At 36.5% G+C, this 20,780-nt stretch overlaps 1 protein-coding gene across 3 annotated transcripts in view; it reads right to left on the bottom strand.

Moving 5' to 3' along the window:
- Window positions 1-5,370: 5,370 nt before the first annotated feature.
- Window positions 5,371-20,780, bottom strand: part of RTTN (rotatin) — a 79,640-nt gene continuing 64,230 nt past the window's right edge. For all 3 annotated transcript variants that reach the window (XM_030971331.1, XM_030971332.1, XM_030971333.1), the window contains 8 exons: window positions 18,429-18,523; window positions 14,697-14,774; window positions 13,130-13,256; window positions 11,197-11,396; window positions 9,142-9,409; window positions 7,795-7,898; window positions 7,374-7,443; window positions 5,371-5,813 (listed from right to left, as the gene is read on the bottom strand). In XM_030971331.1, coding sequence (XP_030827191.1) covers window positions 5,731-5,813; window positions 7,374-7,443; window positions 7,795-7,898; window positions 9,142-9,409; window positions 11,197-11,396; window positions 13,130-13,256; window positions 14,697-14,774; window positions 18,429-18,523 — 1,025 coding nt within the window. In that variant the 3' untranslated portion in view covers window positions 5,371-5,730. The remainder of the gene's footprint in view (window positions 5,814-7,373; window positions 7,444-7,794; window positions 7,899-9,141; window positions 9,410-11,196; window positions 11,397-13,129; window positions 13,257-14,696; window positions 14,775-18,428; window positions 18,524-20,780) is intronic.

The following is a 20,780-nucleotide window of genomic DNA, read 5'->3' as shown; positions in this document are numbered from 1 at the left end:
AGCTGCTGGCAACCTCCTGCTGTATGGCTCCCCTCCTTCTCTTTTATTAATAAGCATTTTTTTTCAGGGATGCTTTGCCAACCTTTAATTATTGCAGAATAATTTTGGACAATGCAAGATTTTTCACTCCGGAGTAGCAGTTATTAGGTCAGAAACCAGCATGCGGGTGAATTTAATATTCCTTTTTTAAACTTATTTTTAATGCTGGAAATGGTACATCTTGCGGGCATGAAGCAGCAACACCAGAGGTTCTAAGGAACAGTCTCCTGAGCTGTGGACTAATGAGAAGCAGATATCTTAATTTACACAAACAGATGAAAAATCATACCAAAACTTTCAGAAAAAAATGAGAATTCCAGTAACACTGCTGCTACCTGCAGGAGCAGCTTGTGTTAGCCCTTGAAACTTCACAGTTATTTGCCATTTATGGAAAATTTTGAAACTGCACAGCATTTAATCACATAGGCACTAAGGCCTGTTAGTAGATCTACAGGACTTACAGAATTATGAAATTGTTAGGGTTGGAAGAGACCTCTGAAGATCATGCAGTCCAACCCCCATTCACCAAACTCGATATTCTGGAAGGCTCTGAAGTTCAGATAAAGTAGTTTTAATTGGAAGCAGCTAAAAGTTTTCATTCAGGTACTGTTACTCAACTGTGAAATACATCTTTCTGGAAAAATATCCTAATGGACAAGAAAAACTCTGGCTGAGAAGGAGTGAGTCACCCTCCAGCTGCCACAGCAATGTGAGAAAGTCCTGCAAATCCTCAGTTACAGAGTCCTAGAATGGAAACCAAGAAAAAAGACAATTTTCCTTATCCTGATTTGGTGAAATCCACCTCAGAAGTGTAATCACTTTGAGTTTGCCTACAAGACTAAGCTTGTATTTATGTGATGAGCACTACTACGCTGATGCTTGTGTGTTGATTGGTGTTGCCCCAGCTGAGAGTCAACTCACCTAGATGTCAAGGTGACAATGACAGATGACAATGTATTCTCTCGAAAGAGTTATTTTTTGGGTTCATTTGTTTGTTTTGTTGGGGCTTTTTTTTTGTTCAGACAACTAACTGGTGTCTGAAGTCAGTGGCAGCCTGTGATGCAACATAACACAGAAAATAAACTGAGGAACTATTACCTTGTTGTTAAACTCAGTTAGCAAACATATCTAGACTGGCCAGAAAGCTCTCAATAACATGCATTTTATTACCCCCTGGATCTAAAACACAGACACAGATGATCCTGTAACTCCCAGTATGTTTAAGATAGAGGGCCACAGGCTGACATCCTCCCAATTTCCTGTTCTTTGTCTCTCTGAAGCTCTGCACTGCCACTTAGGGTTAGTGAAGGATATTTTGGCGAGGGAGAATATTTGGGTTTAAATGCATTCCCTCCGTTGCTGCTGACCTCATTTTTATTTCAACTCCAGGTCAGTATTCTGAAGATATTCTCAATTAGGAAGCATTACTAAAACTGAGTTTTTAAAGAAAGATCTGCAACAACAGTGGAAATTCACAAGTCACATATGTGAACTAAATCATGTATTGCCTACTGTATGTGAAGCACTGGGAATTGCCATCCTGTGTTCTGCTCAGCAAAGACTTACATGTACATAGTAAATGCTAAGGACTGGGATCTAAAAACATACAGATTTATATTATAGGCCTGTTGGCAAGCAATCAAGAAGCTGGAATGATGGCACAACATCCAGACTGACCATTCAAAGCGGGTCCATGTGTTTTGTTTATGAGGAATGAGGACATGTGTGAGCCTAAGCCTGTAGGCTGGCTGTAAATTCAACACAGACTGATATTCCATTTTGGATACACGAAAGCGGGTGCTGTAAGAATTCTCCTCTTCTAGTGAAAATGCAACCAGTTTTTCCATTTTCCCTTTTATTTTTTAAAAGGTTGTGGTGGCTGATTGAAGAAGTGGAGGGGAACATACCTTGAATACCAAACCTAATTATAAAATCCCTACTACCTAATGTTCAGCACCTAAAATACCAGTTATAAAAATAAAGATGTGCCCAAGAATAGTTGGAACTGAGGCCAGAGGGCACACACTGACCTTCAATCATGGGGCCAAACCCTTATGGGTTACAACACAGAGAGACTAATCTAGTCTTAGGAAGCTCAGAGACCACACAGAAGTCCTGAATGAGGTTAGGTAATCACAAAGAAGATGATGAGGTGATAAATGTAGAATGTACATCTTCCACAGGGCAGCCCAGGAGCCAAAAGAGGAGCCTACAAGGACTGCAGTGTTGTGAAATTGTATTTACCACAACTCCTTCTCTATCCTAAAGCAATGGCAGCATGACTGATATCTCAGCAGTGGAGCTGGAAGAGATTACTTTAGGAGCCACCTTGGAGAGCTGAACCAGAAGAAAGCTCAAGTGAAGTGTGAGGTGGCCTCAGACTCCCCAGTGAACAGCAATCTTTGTCTGGCTGCTAACCATTTTTTTTTCTCCCCTAGAAGACATTAAAACATTTCTCTGAAGGAAAAGCAGATTAGAGAAGCTGCCACAGCAGCTTCTACTTTACTGTGAAGGGACAGCCTTAAAAAAAGCTGGGCTGAAGTCTCAAGTATAGAAAACTCCCCTCCCCAGTCTGGCCAGCACTGCTGCCACAAGCCCATAATTGCTGTAATTTGCAAGTTTGGTATGGAGGGGAATCAATGAAAAACATCATCCAGGGATGCACAGTTGCTGAGTGAGGAGAATCCGTAAGTCGAAATTGCTGGAAGAGAAAAAAATAGTCCCTTTCTCATAAATGAAGTATTTTTCCTGAGGATTTTCAAGTAGGCTTGAAAACCTATTACGCAAAGGTTTGAAAACTTCATCAGTAAGTCATGACTAAATGTCTCTATTTGCATGAACACACACAATCAAAACGAAATTATTTAAGCTTAATCTACAATATTATACCTCTTAAGTGAAAATTATTTCTGTGAAAGTTTTGAACATGCACTAGATGACACATCCATCTTAAAAAAGAACCTGAAAGCCTCGTTATTAGTGGATTTTATGCTCTTACCTCTTTTGAATTTAATAACTTCTTTCTTGATTACAAGCTTATCATAAAAGATAAAGCAACCAAGTAAGAGCATGATATATCTGCAGTTAGCACAAATGGTAATTGAATTCTCCTGGATAAGGATTTTCAAGAGACTCCTAGCTTGCATAGCTGTGCCTTTTATTGGGGAAACTAGATTAAAGTTGAATATTGCCCTTTAAATTCTGTAGCTTATTCAGGAAATCCATCTCCAGTTTAATTGCACTTTCCTCTGTAAGGTAAAAAATTATTTTACAGTTCTTAGGATTTGAAGGCATTTAAGGGTTTAATTTTCTTTGAAAACACAAACATGACAAATACTCCATCCTTCAAGATAGATGGATCTCCAAAATCTGGAAATTAACTGTGAATGAAGTCTAAATATGTAAATCTTTTTTTCATGAAATTGATCAAGACTAAAGGTTATTGTGAAGCTATTTATGGTAGTCTAAGTGTCAGTGAATAGGAAATATAGAGTCATTTACGTTTTATAACTTACTTTGTTAACATGCAGGAAGGCAGGATGCAGCCACTCTATGCTCCCAGTTTTCAAGAGAAAATTTGATGGAAGTGCTGTCCTTTAAATAAAGACATAAAGCCCCTTCCTTAATCTTGAAGGAGGAAAGCTTATTCACAATATGAATATAGATTTTAGCCCTCAGAGTTTAAAAATTGCTTTGATTTTCCAGAATAGCAACACCAAATATAAGTATTTACTTATGACATTGCTACAATTGCTTCCCACAACTATAAATTGTTGCAGAATATTGAGAAAATAACTCATTTTGGGATAAGCACACCACTAAGGCTTACTGTAACAACAAATGTATTAGCAATTTGCCCAGATTTTTCAATATGAATAGTTTCTTCAAGAAATGGCACAGCTTAGTAAAATAGAAATGTTTAATAGAAAACAAGCATCCAGATCTTCTATGGCCTTATTATATTGTACTTGCACTTCATGGAAGTCATGAAACTGCAGCCCTCATTGTCCTCATGAGATCCATGTGTACCCATGTTTTGAATGAGATCTTGCCATCCTTGCAGGAGTGGTTACTTCCATTAGAATTCATTTGGCATTGAGTGCTCTCATTTTTTGTCCTTTTGAAACAGAAAAAATGGCAACCAACCTGCATTTTGACTTAGTGACTGATTTATGAGAAAGATCATTGGGGTGAGTATGCTGAAACATAACTCTCTGACGAGACTCAGCACTTGGTAGTCTGAGGGAAAAAGACCTCACACTTCCAAGCCCAGTCAGCAAATGCTGACTTGCAGAGCTGTCTCCTGCCCTGCAGCTGAGTGTTCTGCAATAAATACCATGGGATGAGCACGACAGCATTTAACAACTGCTTTGCAAAATACAGTAATTACACAATACTGTAAGTGGAAAAGAATCAAGTTTTGGTGGTCCATCCTTGCTCTGTTTGGTGGAGGGATGGGAGATCATCCAATAATTACATTTCTAGTAATGACTTAACCCAGCCATAAGCATCACACTTATGGTCAGCTGAATTATATCAAGTCACACATAATTTACAAGCACTGCTAAACAAATAAACCAATATCCCCTCTGTCAGCAGAAAATACTTTCATCACCTGGTTAAGAAGAAAAGACTAATTACAGGTAGACATGGCCTTGCTATAATTCTTAGACATGTTATTTGGGTTTTGCTTTGAATTAGCTCACTTCTATCTGACTCTGACATAAAATAAAAGCTTGAAGTGTTGAGGGAAATTAAAACACTCTGTTAAGATACTCCATAAGCACGGCCAGAAAAACAGTTGTGCTCAGACAGCAAAGTATTCTTTTTCTCAAACTCCTTCAGCACAGAATACTGAAAAAGTTAGAGCAATAGTTACATAGTAGCACTTCAAAGGCAACACAGGCCTGGATAATGGCGGGGTGGGGGGGGAAGAGAGGGGGGAATTTGCCCAAAGCAAAAGATTCAAAGTCTATAGAAACCAACAGATTTTGACTCAAGTATTTTCTACATTCTTGTAATGTAACTAAAATGCATGCACACCTCCCCATATCCTGAATAAACTGCTATGTTAACATAACTGTCACCTCTAATATCAGGAATCGAGAGCTCTTTTTCAATTGTTAGCATCTTAAAAGACATGCAGCAATTTGAACTGAAATCTTCTTCAAAACCACAACACACCTCTTGCTGTTCTGTATCTAATATGTGTAACACACCACAATTGCCACCATTTTCAGTTTTTGAATCTGAGCATACACTATGCACACCTGCAATCTTAAAAATTCCACTTGACTCACAGCAAATGCTGATCTCAGTTAAAAACCCCTTTATTAAGAACAATCCAAACCAGAAATTCTAATACTTTACAGTAACAATTTCAATGCGCAATTTAAGAAAATTACTCATTTTTCAAATCTTTTTCCCTCCATTCCTTCTTCTGTGTACATACTTTACATAGTAGCATAATTATAATTTCCCATTGGGATTACAGTACAAACAGTTTGAACCAGAAACAGTGCAATTTCTTTGGTTCAAAAAGATGAACTCCTTCCTCAAAGGCTTCAGAAATTTCTTCCACAGCAAATCTGCTGCTGCCACAAATCTGTGAATCAGAAGTGCCTTCTTCAAATTTCAGGCTCTCATTGAACAAGCTATTCAATTTCAACATGAGACGTTGACTGATGACCATTAACAATCAAGAAGCTGCACTATATTCTCTAAGCATTTTACATGATAGGCATGTAGTTCATTTTCTTCTGGCTGGGGAGAACCTGAAAGGAAAAAAAAACCCCAAGATTTGAATTTCTAGTTGATTCTCAATACAAAATTACTTTTCCAAAGATTGTATTAAATGCCTTGCAAGAATTCATGCTGCTTTATGACCTTAGCCTCTGTATTAATGAGTAGCAAATCAAATACTTTTAGTTTACGTTGCAAAGTCTGTTTTGGTTTTACCCTTGGGTATGACAAAGCAGGAAATGCAAAATAACAATAGCCATGTTGAAATATTTCCCCACGTGTACTCAGAATAACAATCTACCATTTTAGCCCAATTATCACTGTTAAGTGATTAAAGCTTTACAAGCACAGACTAGCTGGGATCCTTAATGCAGGAATGCTTTAGTGACAATATTGATGATATATTACAGAACTGTAAACTGTAACGATGACAGTTGCATAAAATCCTTATTTTGATATGTAAATTTTTATTGAATTAAAAATCAATACTTCAGTCTGGGATTTCATGTTCTATAGCAGTACATAAATAAATGGGGATTAATGTTATGAGGTGTTAATCTGTAAAAGGTACATATTTCTACCTTGTTGATTAAACAAGGTAGTAAAGTCTCTGATCTGCAGTAATTCTGCTGTAAGACTTGTTAATATATTATCAGTACCTGAAATGTTGTATTGTTATGTTTAAGGATTGACTTAGTAATGGCTGAGGTTGAAACAACAATACATTCACAAAATTAATGAATTTGGGTGACAGCACAGGAAAAATGATGAGATGTTCTATCAAAAATACACCTCCTCCTTATTAGGATACCAACAATGGTCAATGTAGAGAGAAAGTTTGTGGCAAATACATTATGCAAATACTACGGAAATCTTGTATTATAAGCCCCTTAACCAATAAACCTATTTGAGTACATCCACAGAACAATTTAAATTAGTAGGAAAGCTCATTAGCTTAAAAAGACATTATCATGTCTTTTCAAGATTAGACTTACTTGATGTGACTAACAACCAATAAACCCATTATTAGCTACTGAAGCTCCAGATCAGTGTTTGAACACTTTCCATAGTGAATGTTCTTCAGCTGAATCTCTTGTATTGCAGCCATTCAAACAAGAGTTATGTTCAGTTACTTAAGCAAAAATGTGAAGCCTTCAGAATGTCACCAACCCATGCCAGAATATTTTAATGTGGGAACAATGCTCTGTTCTGATCCCTTCTCTGTGTGGCTCAACACCCGGAGGCTGAGCATGGCAAAGGCATTGCTAAAAGAACAATTTTTCTTATCACTAAATTTAAGGTTTAAAGATTCACACAATGGTACTGTGAAAAGGCTTTTTATTGCAAGCATGATCAGACCTATACTTCAAAACTAACCTTGGTAATTATCTAAGGTGTTCAACTATGGCATTTTTCTCCATCTCTATTTATAAGATGCCTAACCATAAGCCACATTGCTAATTGTGATTTTAGGGACAAAAGTATCCTTTCAAAAACTTGTAGCACAACAAAAGCTTACTGTGATGATATAAATTGAAATGCTTTAATGATGGAAAAATTAAGAATTGGCATTAAGTAGAAATAAGACTTACTTTTCTTCACTAAAGAATAAGCTTCATCTATTCTTCTCCTTATGGATGGATTCTTCAAAGTCACTTTTGCCTGTAGCACACACAAACACACAAAACACAATGAGCTTTCCTGTTTACATGATCACTTCTTAACAGCAAAGTTTAAAAAGTTACAATAATTCATTAGAGCATGAGATGTAGGAATTTTTAGAATTAACATAACTGTATCACCATATAGACTACATTTATATAAGTAGTCACAAATTACAAAGGACAAACCCCTCTATACCATGTTGTTTAATCTCTCAGCCTCGGCAGCTACGCAATTAAAATAAACCAGAATGACTATTGTAAACTTTATTATTATTTACTTAGAGATTACTGTATTGTTTACAGCATAAAAGTATAACATTATAGTCTCACAGATTTCTTAAATACTAACCTTCTGATAGTTGTGAAGCAAAGCCCAAAGCGAAGCTGCTCCTATTCTCTGAACAGCAGGCCTGTTACTTTCCAAACAGGCAGACAGTACTGCAATTGCTTGATCTAATGAGACAAATAAAAAAACATGAAACCAAATGCATCTAGAAAATATGATCAAGAGCAATGCAAATGTATTTACATGCCTCGGTAGATTGATGCTTGGAGTGTACTTATTTTTATGACAAGTACTGGTACGGCAGAGGAATTACAGAAACTTTATTATCGATTAAATTTCAATATGCTCATAAAATCAGCACAGTACATGGAAAGAATTGTTAAAAACAATATAGCAAAACAAAACCAAGTAATGCTACAAAGTTAAGCCACCAGTAATAAAACATGAATATTACGTATCGCTATCAGCTATGCTTAGGGACTAAGTAAGCTGTGAAACTGTTTTATAACTCCCAGTAGCCACAATTAGAGCCACATCAGGATGGATATTAAGATGTTTCTATTTCCCTTCATACTTATTATGCAGATGATTTGCAACCAATGAGAAATATTTACTGTAGGTGCCTTAATTTTCTAGCATTCCTCTGAAGCCAAACTCTTCCACTTTGCTTCTTCACTTCACAACAAAAATTCATAGGTTATGTAACTAAATAATGTATATTTAATTAAGGTAGTAAATCCACATCTTAGGAAAAATAAAAAGCATGGACACTATGGAAAACCTGCTGAGAATTTGAAACAAAGACAGGAGCATTCTCTCTGCAATTAAACGAGGGAAAGAAACATGCCTTCTACAAACAACCAAGAAAAAAGTTCTGAACATATTGTTACATTAAATATATATGCCATGACATAACTTTATCACTATCATAAACATTTTTGGTACACGACAGGACATAAAATAGTTTGTCTCAACATTCATGATTTGCATAAGCTAAGAAAGTTTTGTCCAGCTGAAAGACAGGAACTTCAGTTATTTCAAACTGACTGATACAAAGAATCCTCTGTATCCTTTCCTCCCTGAAAAACTAGCTGTTTGAGAAAACTGCAAAAGTCCTTTCATTCATAATCTGTTACTATATCCAAATGATCTGCCTAACAGTGAATCTTTATTTTCTTTTGAAAACTATTTATTTGGTTTTCCTTTTATTATGTATTACTGTGATTGTCTCTCTGCCAAAATATGTATTCCGTAATTCTAAAAATTAATTTTTTATAAAAATGCTCTTCTAAAATACAACATTGAGTTCTTGGTCAGTAACCCAGTAACCAAACTGCCATGAAAATATAGCCTTCTGGAAGCCACGATATTCTCAGAGAACAACAGTTGGCACAACCTTCAGATACTTACCATTACCTAATATCTTTGGTTTATTAGCTGGACTAAAACATACGTTATGTAGAACAAGAAGTGCTAGATGTTGGCTGCTCTTGTGCTTGTATTTACACATTCCAATGATCTGGTCTAAAAAGCCATTTATCTTCATAACCATCTGTTGTCCATCTTCTCCAAAAGATATGCTCAGTAGCAGCTTTAGCCAGAGAGTAGACATGTTACCAGTATTTTTATTACTTCCTTTTGGCAACGAAAGAGATAAAAAGTTCTGCAGGAAGTTACTCTGTTAGAAGTAAGAAAAAGGAATTTATAGTATTCCATGGCTTGTTTGCTGTTGTCTGACCTTCCAATCCACATACTTGACCAAACACTAATAGTATTATAAAATTTATACATTAAATGCAATCCATTATTAGTCAATGATTTTTTTTTAAATTACATATTAAAAAGAATCTGCTGCATGGTTAAAAAGTTAATATGGTAACATACTGTTTCTTCTATAATAATTTATGCAGTGTAGATACATAAAAGTTGATCCAACACAATGTATTTCTTTAAAGACTAATTCCCACCACTACATAAGCTTTTTGCTTTGCACTCATTGTTTCTACCCAAAAACAAGCTAGTGACATTTTAAGCGAATCAATGCGCTTGTATTCTTGATTCCTTACTTATTATTGCATGCTATTGACAAATGTTAAAGGTATCATAGAATGTCTTGAGTTGGAAGTGACTTGTAAGAACCTACAGTACCACTACTTTCACTGCCAGCCAGAGGAATGTCCTCTATTTTTGTAAGCTTTGAAGAAAAAGAAGTGTGCATTGATATGACATAAACTATCTCAGCTTTGCCTCCGCTTTAAGGAGATTGTGAGAAGATGAAAATCAATTCTTCTGTTGCAAGAGGGAGGCATTCTGACATTAATTCCTCTAATGAAATAGTCCTTTACTAAATATTCCCAGCCTCACTGAATCTTGACAATATACACAAGCATCTGGTTGAAAGCAAGCAACCCAGCATACAAACTCATTGTGGTTTTCTTCATGTGAATATAATATTGGTAATTTAATTTTCACAGAGGGAATTGGTTATTCAGCATTGCTTACACTTATGAAAGCAGAGCCCAAGAGAGAGAAGGAAGTACTATCACACTAGAGTGAAACTCTGAAGAGTCTAAAAGCAAAAACAATTCACAGAATACAACAGCTACTACGGAAGAGATCTCAAACTCTCTGTTTCTATCAAAAAGTTTGAGTATTAGCCACTTTGCAATGGTATGACCATGCTTTCCATAATTAGCATCCCAAAAAGGTCTATTTCTCCCTGTATTTCTAACAGTAATTAGGTCCAAGAACAGAACATTGTTAATGGAAATCAAAAGAAATTTTTGCAATTAATCAATTACTATAAAAGGTTCTAAAAATAAACACACTTTTTATAATTTCTATTGAGTTAGCTCATCTTATCACATCACTACTACAGTTGACTTTCTACATGGTCTGTCTTCTTTTCTCAAGGTTTGAATTTATTTAAATAATCAAAGTTTAAGGGAAACAGATTTTTCAGTTTAAGGGAAACAGATCATTCTATATACAAAATAAAAAAAAGGAAAAGACATTACATACATTTAGGTAATAGGAATAGATTTTTATCCAACATCCAATCATAGCTTTTTTCCTAAAACTTCTGCAAAGGTTATGTTTCCCACAGCATACCTAATGATTTACACAATGTTTAATTTCTTGTTCATTCACACGCAGTTTGTTCTACAGCATACTCACTTGCATGATCCACTAGTGATTGCTATGAATATATATGGGTATTAAAAATGTTACAGGCCACTGAAACAGAGAGGTTACAAAAACCTCTAGTAAAAATTGTCCAGACTATGAATATAACTGAATTACACTCTGCTCTTAGGGAACAGTAACACAACTGAGAAGACACAATGGATTTGATTCCCACAGAAGCATGTCTATATGATCATAGGACACTCCATATTAAAATATGAGGGTTTATTAAAAAGGAAACAGTATCCATTGCTAAAATACAGGTTACCATTTACTTACCTTCTGAATAATGCCTTTACAGTCATGAGACAGAGCAAGGTTAGATATCAGACAAAAGGCCACCTGCTGAACTGGGCTGTTATCATTTGACACATGGGAAGCCAATTTCAAGACGTAATGCATTAATGAATTGCCAGCTGCACTTCGTGCAGAGGGAAGTGATGATTGTCCACCACTGGCCCAACAAAGTGAAGCACAACCTTAAAGCAATGAGACATTTATCATATTAGAAATGCAGATATGTATTTAAAAGAAAAATCTATAGAAAGAACAGTGCAACTGCTCAAACACTGAGATGGAACTTTTCAAAGCATTTGTTAGGTATCTTTTTTTTGAACCCCAATAAAGTCAATCAGACATGCTATGAATAGAATTCTGGCTGAATGTAGCACTTTACTGGAACAGGCATCTACTGTTCTATTGTTCTAGAATGTAAGAGGTGATTCTGCTGTTAAATAGAAGCCATTGCTCCATCTCAGAAAGTCTCCTTAAAAACCAGAACATATATCTAATTATACAATTATTTGGAGGTTGAATCTGAAGGCATCCTCTGAAACTGGCTCAGAAAAAAAGGTCTCTGTATAATTTGAAAGGATTAATATAAGTTTCTTAGAATATTTTTCTGAGAAATATAAGCGCTGTCTCCAGCTGTCATTACATTGTACAACAGAAGAATGCACAATCCTATGCTACAGAGCTACAAGTTTGAATTAATACAGCAACAGGGAACAGCCATGTTACTGACCTAGTACAGATAAATGCCTTCTGCACAAATATAGATATATGTCCTTTTCTTTAGTGGCACTGACTATCTACAACAACAGGTAATATCTTACATGGCAAAAGTAAACAAAAATGAGACAATGTTTAACTGTGACAAATATTTACATTTCTCTGACTACACTGAGGAGGAGTGGGTAACCAGTTCAGAGTAGGTAAATTTGGGACACCTCATAAGCCAGCTATTCCGAACAGAAAGAAAAAACATGATTGATCAGAGACCACTTGCTCTTATCAGCAAGGAAAATAAAAATGCAGCCTGGAGTCACATCAGCTTGATTTCTTGCACATGGACAGGACACTACATTTTTATTTTTTACTCTGTAGCTGACTAATACACTTCTTCAGCCCATATTAAAAAAATTCTTTGTGAAAAAAGTAATTGCAAGTTCATTTAAGGTCTGGAGACATTAACTTAAAAAAAGAGTAATATTTTAACCATTAGCTATTTATTTTAACGGTTATGGTATCCTGACAGGGAGAAAGGAACAGACACTTTTCTGTCTCTTCAAGCTACTTGCAAATCATTACTTATGATTTGCTAAATCTAAATAACCAGGATATGGAAAGAAAAAAATCCATGCTAGAAGAAAGTTTAGGCTTCCAGTAGTGGGGATAATTATCAATGGAAATAAAAGGTTTGATCAAATAAAAAGGAGATTTCTTATGAAAAATATACAAATGCAAGCTACTGAGCCCAAGGCATAAATAAACTGAAGAAACTTAATACAAAATTTAATTTGATTGACTATTTCAAAACCAAAATTGTTCTCAATAAGGACTAATGTACAACCCATACAAAGTACTGATACACTGTTCTCTATTAAAGAATTCCTAGAATAGTACTTCTATAATATACTACTCAGTTTGGCAGGACATTCAGCAAAACCTTCAAACATAATGGTTTGAATTAAATGCTATTTAATCCTCTAGTACAATTACACTCTTGCTAAACCCAACAGCTTGAACCAGATCTGAACAAAAGTCTGGAATGTATTAAAATCAAAACTCTTCATGGACTTTGATGGACCAGTGTTTTTACACTTTCCTCTCACAGTAGCAATAAACATTCTTTTCCCTTTATTATGCTTTTCTGTCTTAATTATTCTGGTAAAATATTTTGATGTATTCCACCACAGAGTGACTTTCATACCTGCAGGATAGTTTGCAGTGTAGACACAAAGCAAATGCAGAGCTATTTCCATCGAGGAATCATCTGCTAAAAACCAAGGCCACAGAGAATGCAGAACAGGAACAAGATGAGCTTCGAGTGCTGCCATCTACAACAACATGAGGAAGAATTTCAAATGCAATCAGTCCTTTGAAAATGAAATGTAGAATGAGAAAACCATATTTTTATCTTATGTTTTATCTTATGGTTTAAAAGACTGTATGGAGAACTGACACCATCATTTCAACAACCAATGAATTTAACTCTACGCCAGTCAAAACCAGCACATATCTTAATTACTGAAAGATATGCAAACAAAAGTAAAGATTTATTCATTCCAAATGTTCTTTTTCAAGAACTCTCTAAAGTTTTATTCAACTCCTTCTAAAGTAACTATTAGAACTCAAAAAGCATGGAAATACAAGAGTGCAGTTGTATACAGAGCAAATGATAGAAATCTTCAGTTATCAACCTCCTTGAATCCTCCAAGTAATTCTTTCTGCAGATCCTGATCAAAAGAAGAAAAACTTTCCACAATAATCTTAGCTGAGATTATGGCACAACCAAGTTATGGGGACTTCAGGAATAAACAGATGCCTTATTCAGCCCCCAGTGTTCTGCATACAAAAAGGATGTTAATACAAACCCTGGAAAAGGGGTACTCCTAGAAAGTCAGGAAATCTTGCAGTTACACCACTGCATTTGCTAAAAGTAGCCCAAGTTGTAATAAATAGCACAAGTAACACAGTGCCAAGAAAAATTAAACTGTGAAAGTGGAAATAAATCTGTGATGGTATCAGCAATAAGAAAGAGGAAAAGCAGTGATCAGAAAGAATGAACACAGGAAAAAGTGAAAACAAGTAATGTAGTATTTTCCCCATGGAAAAAAACAAGTAGGCAGAATGGAAGTTGAAAAGAAATTGAAAAGAACAGAGAAAAAAACAAGAATAAAATGAAAAGACTTTCAAGATTTTGAGCAAGAAAAATTATAAAATAATAAATGGATAAGAAAACAAAATTTTGTTTTGGAGGATTAGTACCATTTCACTCAGATAAAGAAAAATAAATAGCATTTTTTTTAGATTTTGACTTTTATTTGGTTTTGCTTGTTTTGTGGGGCTGGTTTGGGGATTTTCTTGTCTTTCAGAAAGACAAAAAAAATAAGGAGAGGAAATAACTTTCTAAGATCTGAAATGTATCTCTATGCGCCTTCCTAGTGGCCCCACACTTTCCTCCACTTTCCTCCAATTTTTCACATTGTATGCTTTGAAAATTAGAATTATTGACTTGCAAAAAGCAGAAGTGAATATAAAAGATAACAGATATCTGAAACCATTGGGAGATGATGTTTCCATATGAACACTAAGTTCCTAATAGATGTGTGAAGTATTCTTAGAAAGTGGGAATAATAATGAAATACTAAGTGTTTCTTGCCATTAATATCAAACTTAAATTTAGCCAGCTTGAAAATAAATTCAAAGCAGAAAAAAAAATTATCTTCATTCAGTAACTAAATGTGCTCATATTACTTCAGTATAAAAATACTTACTTTGCATTCTTCATTTTGAAAGAGGCAGTTTCTAAGGAGCTGCATTGAACACCTCAGCTCCTTGATAAGGTTATCCTCCTATCCAGGGAAGAATAATTGAAGATCATCAATGTAAGACAGAATGAATTTTGTACAAGGAGGAAAGATATTTCAAAAGAAGTGCAAATCTAAGGTATCAGTGTTTGGGTCACATCTACTCAGCAGTTTTCTTCTGATTTCACATAGAATTCATCTCAGCTAGCTTCAAGCACATTTACTAAAGACATTTATAACCAGTAACCTATTATCCTTATCTCTATAACCCACAGAAACTATTTCTAGGGGCACCAATGTGACCAAATGCAGAAATCTGTAAGGTTGAGCTCCATTTCTCTTACAACTAATAAAGAACGGGTGGAACCTTCCTGAGTATTTGTTCCATCCTAAAGCACATGTCTAAAACAAGTCAAATGAATCATTGCCTAGAAGAATTTATTTTTCTTCCTTGGATGAAAACAAGGTTAAATTAGCTTTGTCTTTCAGACCCTGAGATGAGCTCAGTTGCAGCATAGAGCTAATAATGTTAAGGTTGTGGGTTTGACCTCTATATGGACTATTCATTTAAGAACTGGATTTGATGATCCTTGGGAGATCCTTCCAACTCAGACTATTCTGTGATCTCTACAGCAGGTCAGGCCAATCCATCCTTATATTCCCAGGATCTTAATTTCCTATCCTTAACTACAAATATAGAAGCTATAAATAACTTCCAAGCTGATAAGAATATTACAAAAATAAACACAGACCTTTGGACAGTGAGGTGCCACTCTGAGATTCAAATTACAAGTGAACAAAGAATCTATCTTCTTGACAGAGCTGTGACACTACAGGGCAGTGATGGCTGCCCTAATTCCTTTAAGGGTGACACACTAAACCACTTCTGAAAGATTACCAAATTTCAACAAGCTTGTTCGCCACAGGATACTATTCCTGTCTTATCAAGCATAAAGGAACAAAAATGTAAAATAGGATTCATACTTAATCCAAGACAAGGTGAAGAAACAATGCATGCTTATAAATCATAATGTGCTTATGCATCATAAATCATGTATTTGATGCCACTTAGAGATGAAGTACTCGGCAGTACAGCCCACTGCAAAAAGGTTAATGAAAGCCAGGTGTAGTAGATCAGGAAGAAACATACAAGTCATTATTACAAATACATTTTAAAACTAGTTTGTCTCACCTCTAGTCAAATAAAATGCTAACACTAAGACAAGACTCTTAAGACAAGAATTCTTTCAAGGAATTCTCTATGTATTAATTTAGTTAATAAGTAAAATAGCATTAAAATGCCACAAGCTACAACTCATATTTAGTGTACAAACTTCTAGGAGGTTGAAAAAGTTATGGGTTGCACTGATAGCACTGTTTAGATTTATTTATTTTACGATATCTTGCTCTTTACTACAATAATATTTTGACATGATTTTTTGAAAGCTTGACTACTTCTAAATACTTTTCATGCTCTTTACTAGCATCACACTAATTATTGTGAAAGAAAAGGAATATCAAGTAAAACATGTCAGCTGACCTGAGAATGAAGCTAGGCAAAATACACTTTTCTGAATAATGAAGAGTTAGAGAAAAGAAAAAGGAAAAGAAGCTGTCATAACTTTCGTCTGAGGGTTGTGCCCTGAAGTGGGCGAAGGGGCAGTTTTGTGAATGATCAGCCAAATCTACCATGAGAGCAATGTCTCAGTGTCCCTTACATGAAACTGTCATCATGTACCACATATGATGAACAGCACACTTACATATGATGTAGCAACCTACAGTCCCAGCTAAGCAGGAAATCTGTCACACAGTCTTTTGCAAATCTTTCAAAGAATTTTAAATTAAACATAAACTGTTTTTCTGAACTTTCTCAGAGGCTCCTTTCCTCCAATTTCATTCAAGTTTTAAATTTCTCCTCAACCCAAAAACTACAGAGAACCAGCTGACTTCAGCGTTATAGGACATATCCAGGGCAGGACACCTTTCAGCCTCCAACACTTGAAAAAGTAAAATGAATGTGTTTAGGAGATCTCAAGAAAAAGTACGGTAGCCTTCAAATCTCAGGGTCAAACTCAAATTTTTTTAAGAGTTCATTGTCATAAAACACAATTCCATAATCTCACAAACCAAGGCTAATGTCTGTATCAAAACCTCAGAGAAAAATACTATTTAGCTGAAGCAATGCAGAAATACCCTACAGGAAGGTGTGTTCTGCAATTTCTGATTTATGTGGGAGTGGACAAGATATCAAACTTGACAGCAGAGGTTACTGCCTGTATTTTATTAATTCTCTTAGATGAAAGTGGCAAAAGAACAAGCAAATTGCAACAAAAATCTTATTAAACTGTTGTATGATGGCAAGACATAATTTATATCTATGTGTGGTTAAGAAGACTTTGGTGACATGAGAGCCTGGAAGAACTGGAAGGCAGGTTGAAAAACAAAGGCTAAATAAATATACTGTGAATGGAGAGAAACTACTGGGAATGCAGGCAATGGAAGGACCACAAGTATGAAGTTAAAAAGACCCAAAACTGACAAGAAGTTAAAAAACCAGGGACAATTGAGTCTGATGACAAGAAATTGAGATGTCCAGACCAAGTTTGAAGGAGAAAAAAAAAACCTGAAAGCCAGATAATAGGAAAGTAAAAAAGCTATTATTTACATGCACAAGCAGAATGGAACTAATTTTGGAATGGGAGGGAGATTGACTGATGCAAGAACAGACAAAACCAAAACAGCTAGCACTGGTTGAAAGACACTGAAAAAAACAACTTGAGAAAACTAAAAAATATTATTGTGGAAACAAGATGGAAAAAATTAGCTGGATTAGATAGGGCCATAAAGTCAAGACTGAAAGTCCAACTAAGTTTGAAAACAATACTCTGATATTGCTATAAGATAAATATAATAAATTACAAACATGACAGATTACAAAAGGATGAGATGTGTATGTGAGTGGATGTCTGAAAGTGAATTTTGAACTCTCAATCAGCCTGCTATTTGCTGCTTTCAGCCAGGATGGACTAGTTGCTAATTCTGATAACCTGGATTAAAAGTGGGAAATCTTGAATCTTCCAACTAATGAAAAGACATGAGACAAAACCAGTAATTCAGAGGCTGATCATGATGTACTTTGCATGTAGACTACTGAGTTTAAGCAAACAGAAGCGTGGAGTTCTGGAAAGAAAAGTTAGTGTAAAAAAGAAGGATTCCTGAAAAGAGAATGTCCCTCAGAGAAAGAAATGGGCCCAAAAAGAAGAATGTGAAGATCCTAGTCGGAGGAACAATCTGGCAAATGGGAGAAGATCCTGAGGACGAGAGAGAGGTATGGAAAAAAACTACCAGGACATGCCCAGGGGCTTTGTCCAGTGAACAACCAAGACTGGGCAGCTGCAAAGTATGAACCAAGGTGATTTTCAGTCTGACATTCCTGAAGTAGCAGTCATCTCTATGTTGGAAAAGGTAGTTGAGACCTAGTGAGACCTCTGGGTGGAAGAGTGTGTGAGATAATTAAGTTGGTAAAAGTTCTAAAATAATTGAATTTTATAGAAGCTCCAGTATCTGGATCCACTACAAGCTGTCATTTACTCTGTCTCATCCAGGACACAGACAAGCAGTATCTGCCTCAAGAAAACAAACAAAAGAAAGCTGTGAAGTGCCTTGTCCTATCAGTGTTCTGGTTTTTATAGCTACCTTTTTTCTCTGTGTTTTCCCAGGCTTTAGGGAATCCAAATTCAGCTGTGCATGGATGTGCTTCATGTTTTCTATACAGCTGTCTATCAGGTCAGCTGGAAGACAAAAACCAGTAACATTTATTATTACATTCACAATCAAAAATGTTATATTAAAAACTAAAGTATGTTTCTGGCAATGATCTTCTTGTTCTCTACTTGATAGCAGGAAGTAACAAACACTTTCTGAGATTAAGTGCATCTAGCTGAATGCTCTCAAGAAGCAAGAATACATTTGAGTCCTCCTGCAACAAGGTCCCACGAGAGGAATGCCCAAAGGAAGGACTGGTAAGATTGAGAGGGGAACATGATTTGGGTGGAGTGGATAATAACTCATAACTCTTCAGGATATCTTCAACGATGCTGCTTAGAAGTGTGAAACTTCAAGAGATTAAGGCATCCATTTATTTTACCTAACCTTTCCTTAACAACAGCAGATTTGCTGCATCCTTTGTGAGACAAAGCAAAGCAACCATTCAGGTGACTTCAAGGGCAAAATGTCAAGTTAGGCTCTTTTCTTTGGATCTAGAGTCTTTAAGACACTATAAGATGATGGAACGACTATGTAAGTGGAGAAGGTAAGAGCTACAGATATCATCTGTCTGGACTTCTGTAAGGATTTTCACACGGTCCTTTACAATATCCTTCCAAATTGGAGAGTTATGGAATTGACAGGCGGACTGGATAGGGATGAGGAATTGGTTAGATGGTCACATCTAGAAGGTAGCAGTCAATGGATCAATGTCCAGATGGAGAGTGGTGACAAGTGGTGTCCCTCAGGGATCCATATTGGGACCAATAGTGTTTTATGACTTCATCAATAACATAGTGGGATTGAGTGCACCTGCAGCAAATTTGTAGGTGACACCAAACTGATCAGTGCAATTAACACATCTGAGGTCTTGGATGCCACCCAGAGGGACTTGACAAGCTCAAGGTCCAGATGGACCTCATGACATTCAACAAGGTCATGTGCAAGGTGCTGCACTTGGGTTGGGACAATCCCAACTATCAATACAGACTGGGAGATAAAAGGATTGAGAACAGCCCTGCCAAGATGTAATTAGGGCAGGGTGAATGAAAGGTTGGACATGGCCAAGCAATGTGAGCTCACAGTCTAGAAGGCCAAGTGCATCATGGACTGCATCCAAAGCAGAGAGGCCAGCAGGGCAAGGGAGGAGGTTCTGACCCTCTGCTCTGCCCTGGTGAGACCCCACCTGGAACACTGCATCCAGCTGTGGGGTCCTCAGCACAGAAAAGACCTGTTGGAGCAAGTCTGGAGGCAGATCACTATAATCCTGAAAGGGATCTAATACATCTGTGAGGACAGGCTGAGAGAGTTGGGATTGTTCAGCCTGGAGAGGAGAAGGCTGATGAAAGACCTGGTTGCAGCCTTCCACTTAAAAGGAAAAGCTTAAGAAAGATGGGGACAACCATTTTAGCGGGGCCTGTTTTAAGGGGTAATGGTTTTAAACTATAAGAGGACAAACTTAGACTAAATATGAGGAAGAAATTTTTTACAATGAGGCAGGTGAAACACTGGAACAGTGTTTCACCAGAGATGTGGTGGATGTCCTACCCTTGGAAACACTTGGATAGGGCTCTGCGTAATGTGATAAAGTTGAAGTTGTCCCTGATTATTATAGGGGGGCTGACCTCTAAAGGCCCTTTTCAATGCATTCTGTGATTCCATGATAATGGGATAATTCAAGTTCGAAGAGATGGTCTCCAGAGGTCATATACCCAACCTTCTCCTCAAAAGCAGAGCAAGCTCTAAGCAGGCTGTTTGCCTGCAGCTTTACCCTGCTGGGTCTTGAAAATGTACAAGGACAGAGACAGCAGACAATGTCTAGCAGTACTTTACTGCCTTCAAAGGGCAAGTGCTTATTTACAGGCCGTTTGACTCTCATGTTTCAATTTATGCCCATTCTTTCCATCCTCCTATACCATGCACTGCTGTAAGAAACCCGTTTTCAACTTCTTCAAAATCTCATAGGTCCTCCCAAAGCTTTCTTTTTTCCGGGTAGAACATAAGTCAACTCCATCAGCTTCTTCTCTAATGACAAGTGAATACAACCACCCTGACGGCCCTCTGGGGAACCTGCTCCAGTTTGTTGGTATTTGTTGTACTGGGCCAAAACTGGATGCACTATTCTAGATCTAGTCTAACAAGTGGTAAGTAAAGAAACTTTTCCCCTTGATCTAATGGTTGTGTTCCTGTTAATAGAGCCCAAGATGCTTTTAGTCTTCTCACATTCAGTTTGCTGCCTACCAGGCCCTTTTTTCAGCTCTCCAGTCAGCCTCTACTGCTGTA

The sequence above is a fragment of the Camarhynchus parvulus genome, chromosome 2 (genome assembly GCF_901933205.1).
Source record: "Camarhynchus parvulus chromosome 2, STF_HiC, whole genome shotgun sequence".
Classification (NCBI taxonomy): Eukaryota; Metazoa; Chordata; class Aves; order Passeriformes; family Thraupidae; genus Camarhynchus; species Camarhynchus parvulus.
Note: the sequence above shows the minus strand (reverse complement) of the source record. Positions and strands in the feature narration are given on the sequence as shown.